The following is a 6,041-nucleotide window of genomic DNA, read 5'->3' as shown; positions in this document are numbered from 1 at the left end:
CTCTGCAGTAGAAAAGAAACAGAACAAACAACACAAAACCAGAGGGAAAAAAATCTGGTTTTTCAGATTTGATGCAGTTATAACTGCGGCCAGAAGGGGGCGCTGCAGGGAGCGCTCTCGGCCAGAAGGGGGCGCTGTGATACAGCAACAACTCAGCCCCGCCCTCTTTGCTATTGCCCCGCCCAGCCCTTGCTGACCCCGCCCCCTTCATCGTGGCCCCGCCCCTCCACGCGGCCATGGGGTCTCTGCACCCCCATACTGGTATCCCCCCCTTGTAACCCAGCAGGACCCCCCTGCCCTCCCCCAGCCCCAAAATCACGACCATCCAGGCCTGGAAAGAAGTGGATCCGTTTATTGGGGCACAGGGGTTGCTCCCCAACACGCTGGGGGGGCCCTCCAGCAGCCCCCAAGGCACTGAGGGGCGGTGGGGTGGGCACAGCGCCCACCCAGCCAAATAATAATAATAAAAAATTACTTTGGTCCTGACAAAACTGGGGCCGGGGGGCACCCGGCTGGTCCAAGGCGGGGGTTAAGGCAGTTTTGGGGGTGCCCCCTGGCACGCAGAGGCCTGGGGGGTCCGGAGGGGCTCAGAGGATCTGGCGGGGCATCCCGTAGCCCGTCATGCCAGCCTGCGAGGCGCCCCGGTTGGTGCCCATCTGCAGCCCGATGACGCTCTGCCCCTCCTTCAGCTTGTCCTCGGAGAAGACGCGCCGGTTCTCCTGCGACTTCCTGCAGGCACAGCGGCTGTCGGCACCCCCAAAGGACCTCCCCAGCCCGGCCCACTGCCCCTCCAGCACCCCCCAGCACCTACTTGGGGAACCAGTTGGGGTCTCCCACGAAGAGCCCGTCACCCTTGGCCACGGCCAGGCTGCCCAGGTTCATCAGGGTCCTCTGCACGCACGCCATGTTCTTCCCTGGAGGATCCACAGCAGGCTCAGCTCTGGCTCCATCTCCATCCCCATCCCCACCCCACGGCCTCCGGGTCACTCACCCTCCCAGAGATCCACGGTCTGGAAGATGTCGGTGGCGGCGATGCCGTAGCGCTCGGCCGCCTGCAGGAACTGCGAGATCTGCTCCATCTGCTTGAAGGCCATGGCCGACGCCTGGATCTTGGCCACGGGCGCCTGGCCCCGCGGGTGGAGGCTGTTGATGAGCCGGCACAGCACCTGCAGGCAGGGACAGGGACAGGAACAGTGTTAGGATTATGGTCAGGTGTGTGTCACGGTCACTCCCTGCTGTGCCCAGGGCTACTCACTGTGCCATCCTTCAGCCACTGCTGGAAGCCGTCCCTGCCGGGCGCCGGCTGTGCCACCGCGCTGCCGCCGTCGCCGCCGCACTGCGCCAGGATCCAGCGCACCAGCACCTGCTCCAGCTCGGGGTCGTACTGCCGGTCGATCTTCTGCTGCACCTCCCGGCTCAGCCCGTACGAGGGGCCCCGGTTTGCCATGCTGACAGCAGGGGGGTCTGCGGGGATGGCACCCGTCAGTGGCTCTGCTGGCACCGGGGCACCCAACCCGTGAGCCCCATCCTGGTGTGGAGCCTTATCACCCATGCCAGGCGCTGCCCAGGCTCTGCCCTCTTCCTGCCCAGCTGGCCAGGCGCTGGCTCTGTGCCCACCCAAGGGCCAGCAGGGTGGGCAGCACCCTCGGTGCCATCCTGAGCATCCCCATCCCGCAGCCCGGCCCCTCACGGGCTTGGCAGGCACCGGGGGCCGGTCAGAGCTTGTTTGCAGATCTCGCCCGTTTGCTCGGGCCCGGCGCCAGATCCGGGACTGGCACAGGAGCGTGGGGCCAGGGCTGATGGCGGCGGTGTCCCCACCCCGGCGGGGCAGCCAGACCCCACCCTGGCCAGGTGCTGTGCCAAGGTGCCGCTGGAGCGATGCCACCCATGCTGGAGATAATGCCCACGGGGAACATGAGCAGAGCGGCTCTGCCCATACTGCCCAAGCCCCCGGGGTCTCTCCGTGCCCTCTGCCCACCAGTGCCGTGGTGGGCACATGAGGCTGCCCACCCCTTCATTGCCCCCACGCCCTGTCCTGCCCCGCTGGCATTGGCGGGCACCGAGAAGCCAGAACACGTGCAGGCAGCCCTGCATGCCCGGTGTCCCTGTGCCAGCCGGGCACATGTGGCAGTTGCTGCCCAGGAGCTGGGGGTCCCGTCACCAGGAGCAGCCCCAGGACGTGAAGGAAAACCGAGCGCAGCCGGGTGTGCCCCCGGAGCCAAAGCTTTGGGGCACCGTGGGGGTCTCCAGTGCCAGGCCCGGGGCACGGGGACCCCGCGGGGAGTGGCGTGGGGAGCGGCCGGCCGGGGGCCAAGGCGTTGGGAAACAAAGAGGAGCTGGAACTGGGATCATTTCCCGACCCAGCCGGAGCTTGCCCAGGCGGGATGGGGACACACCCGCACCCAGCCCCGCTGCCCCGGCGACCTCCGGACTCCGCGGGGGGAGGAAGCTGCGCCCAACCCGGCTGGGCTGGGGACCCTCCGGGCATCGGGGGGGCACAGAGGGGCCCGGTTATGGGGCAGCCACCCGGGGGTCCCCAGGGACAGCCTGGGCACCCCGAGCTCTCTCCTAGCACTGGCAGGGAAAGCGCTGGACCCAGCCCCGCTGGGACCGAGCCACGCTGGGGACCCCCCCAATACCCGCCAGTGCCAACAGGGAGGGGACCCCAACCCGCACGGGGCCACCCTGGGGACCCCGACACACCCCGGGGACAGCAGGGAGCGGCTGTACCCAGGGATGGAGCACCCTGGGGTGCCCAGAGCCCCCCGGGGACAGCGGGAGGGGACACCGGGGGACACCGGCGGCGGCGGGGAGGGGACCGGAGGCAGCCCCGCGGGCGCGCCCCGGGGCTCCCCGCACGGCGGGGCCGGAAGCCGCACCCCGGTCCCGTTTCCCGGGCGCGGCCGCGTGTCCCGGCGGCTCCGCGGGCGCGGTCCGGCCGCAACCGCTACCGGGGCGGGCAGGGGGGGACACCCCGGGGGACACCGGGCGCGCCCCGAGCACCGAGCGCCCGGTCCCCATCTCCGCCTCTTTCGTTCTCCCGGTCCGCATCTCCCTCCCGCTGCCCGCGCCGCTCCCGGTGCCATCCCCATCCATCACGTGCCCACCTGCGCCCGGTGCCCGGTACCCGGTGCCAGCCCCTCCCTACCTGCGGCGCCGGTCCCGCGCTCCCGGGGCGGCAGTGCCGGATGCCGCCGCCCGCGCCCTTTTCACGGCTGATGTCACCGGCACCGCCCGGCACCGCCCGCCCCCGGGGCGGGATCCGCCAGGGCCGGGGCTGGGACCGAGCCCGCGCCGCGCCCCGGGGCAGCTCCGCCCCGCCACGGGGACACGGGGGGGGCACGGGGACAGGGTGACAGGGTGGCCGTGGTGGGGACAGGGTGGCCATTGTGGGGACAGAGTGGTCGTGGTGGGGACAGGGTGATCATGGTGGGGACAGAGCGGTCAGGAAGGGGACAGGGTGGCTGTGGTGGGGACAGAGTGATCATGGTTGGGACAGAATGGCTCTGGTGGGGACATGGTGGTCGTGGTGGGTACAAGGTGGCCGTGGTGGGGACAGGATGATCATGGTGGGGACATGGTGGCCGTGGTGGGGACAGAATGGCTCTGGTGGGGATATGGTGGCCGTGGTGGGGACAGGACGGTGAGGATGAGGACACAGTGGCCATGGTGGGGACAGGGTGATCATGGTGGGGACAGAGTGGCCATGGTGGGGACAGGACGATGAGGATGAGGACACAGTGGCCGTGGTGGGGACAGGGTGATCATGGTGGTGACAGAGTGGCTGTGGTGGCAGAGGGACATGGGGGCTGCATGGGGGGGAACAGGGTGGCTCTGGTGGCCAATGTGAGGATGGAGTGGCTGTGCTGGGGACAGGGTGACCACGGTGGCAGGGATTGTGACAAGGACAGGGTGGCTGTGGGGACAGGGGGACACAGGGGACAGGGTGGCTGTGGTGGCAGAGGTCAGGATGGGGTCACTGCGGTGATCAGTGTCACACACGGCGGTGGCTGTGGTGGCTGAGGTGACAATGAGGTGGCTGTTGTAGTGACACTGTGATGACGGGCAGGCACAGGGCTGTGTGGGGACAGCGTGGCTGTGGTGACAGTGCCACACAGGGTGGCTGTGGTGGCTGGGGTGACAATGGGGTGGCTGTTGTAGTGACACTGTGGTGACAGTGGAGGGGACAGTGGGACAGGGTGACTGTGGTGGCTGAGGTGACAATGGGGTGGCTGTTGTAGTGACACTGTGGTGACAGGGCTGTCTGGGGACAGTGTGGCTGTGTGGGGACAGCGTGGCTGTGGTGGCAGTGCCACACAGGGTGACTGTGGTAGCTGGGGTGACGATGGGGTGGCTGTTGTAGTGACACTGTGGTGACAGTGGAGGGGACAGTGGGACAGGGTGACTGTGGTGGCTGGGGTGACAATGGGGTGGCTGTTGTAGTGACACTGTGGTGACAGTGGGCAGTGTGGGGACAGTGTGGCTGTGTGGGGGCAGCGTGGCTGTGGTGGCAGTGCCACACAGGGGGACTGTGGTGGCTGGGGTGACAATGGGGTGGCTGTTGTAGTGACACAGTGTGACAGGGCTGTCTGGGGACAGTGTGGCTGTGGTGGCTGACATGAGGATGCAGTGGGGACAGGGGGGGACACAGGGGACACAGGGACAGTGGGGACAGCATGGCTGCAGTAGCAGGGACAGAGCGACCACGATGGGGACAGGCTGGGCACAACCCCCTGAAGATTTAGGTGACAAAACCTCTGATGGTGGCAGCGATGGGGACAATCCCACAGTGGCCCTGGTGGGTGCCAGGACCCTGCTGTGACAATGATGGTGACAAGCAGGGCCTGGCTGTGGTGGCAGGGGGACAGCAGAGGCTCGGGGGGAGGACGTGGCCTCTGGAGCACCCGCAGTGTCCCCAGTGGTGGCGCCGGCACAGCCGGTGGCGTTGGCACCGCTCCCGTCTCCATGGCGAGCGCCACCAAAACAACAAACAAAGCCCGGGCGCGAGGCCACCGGCCGCCTTCGCAACGGTGACAGGGCCACCGCTGCAGTGTCCCCGTCACCCCACCCACCCCAGCACCCAGCTCAGCGCCCGCCGTGCCCGGCTCGGCTGGGGGGCCACCACTGGGATGGCACTGTCACACTGTGGTGCCACCAGAGGTCAGCTGGGATGGCACTGTCACACTCCAGAGCTCGGATGTGATGGCACTGTCACTCTGTTCTGCCACTCGAATGCAGCTGGGATGGCACTGTCACTCTCTAGTGTCACTAGAGCTCGGCTGGGATGGCACTGTCACTCTGTGGTGCCACCACAGCTTGGCGGGGATGGCACTGTCACACTCCAGAGCTCAGCTGGGATGGCACTGTCACTCTCTAGTGTCACCAGAGCTCAGCAGGGATGACACTGTCACACTGTGGACCAGCCCAGAAGTGTCCCCCTGCCCTCCCTGGGTCCCTCCCGCACCCATGGGTGCCACAGGGTGGGGTGGCTTTAACCCTCTAAGGGCTGTGGGTGTCCCCTGGGGACTTTGGGTGGCGTTTCCTGTGGCTTTGGGGACATGGGTGGGGGACACGCAGGGCAGGGAGTGACACATGGGTGACCCATGGGACTGGGGTGACATGGGGGGGACAGAGAGGTGCAGGAACAGGGGTGGGGTTAGGGGTGACACAGGGACAGGACCCAGGGGTGACAAAGGAAGAGGTTTAGGGGTGACACAGGGACAGGACCCACAGGGGGGTGGCCCAGGGTGACACAGACTGTCCCAAGGGACCCTGGCACACTGGGGCACAGCCAGGGGACACAGGGGGTGATTTGGGGACGGGGGGGGGGGTGGAAGGGGAGGGGACCTTGGGGACACACTCAGGGACAGAGGGCAGGATGAGGGGCACGGTGTGATGTGGGCAGGGCCAGGGGACGACGGGGAGCAGGCAGGGGGACACGGGGGGGACACCCGTGGTAGGGGGACATGATGGGGGGACACCAGGGACAGGGGTGGATGTGACAGGGGGACACGATGGGAATATGGGGGGACATGAAGTGG

General features: G+C 67.6%; 1 protein-coding gene across 1 annotated transcript; it reads right to left on the bottom strand.

Moving 5' to 3' along the window:
• Positions 1-348: 348 nt before the first annotated feature.
• On the bottom strand, positions 349-3,291 carry LOC141725541 (transgelin-2-like). Its single transcript, XM_074529389.1, has 5 exons — positions 3,149-3,291; positions 1,256-1,464; positions 992-1,166; positions 812-914; positions 349-729 (listed from the first exon to the last, which is right to left on the bottom strand). The coding sequence occupies exons 2-5, from the start codon at positions 1,445-1,447 to the stop codon at positions 588-590; spliced, it is 612 nt and encodes a 203-aa protein (XP_074385490.1). The 5' UTR covers positions 1,448-1,464; positions 3,149-3,291; the 3' UTR covers positions 349-587.
• Between the last annotated feature and the right edge of the window lie 2,750 nt (positions 3,292-6,041).

Source organism: Zonotrichia albicollis, chromosome 30 (genome assembly GCF_047830755.1).
Source record: "Zonotrichia albicollis isolate bZonAlb1 chromosome 30, bZonAlb1.hap1, whole genome shotgun sequence".
Lineage (NCBI taxonomy): Eukaryota > Metazoa > Chordata > Aves > Passeriformes > Passerellidae > Zonotrichia > Zonotrichia albicollis.
This window is presented reverse-complemented; position numbering and strand designations above follow the sequence as displayed.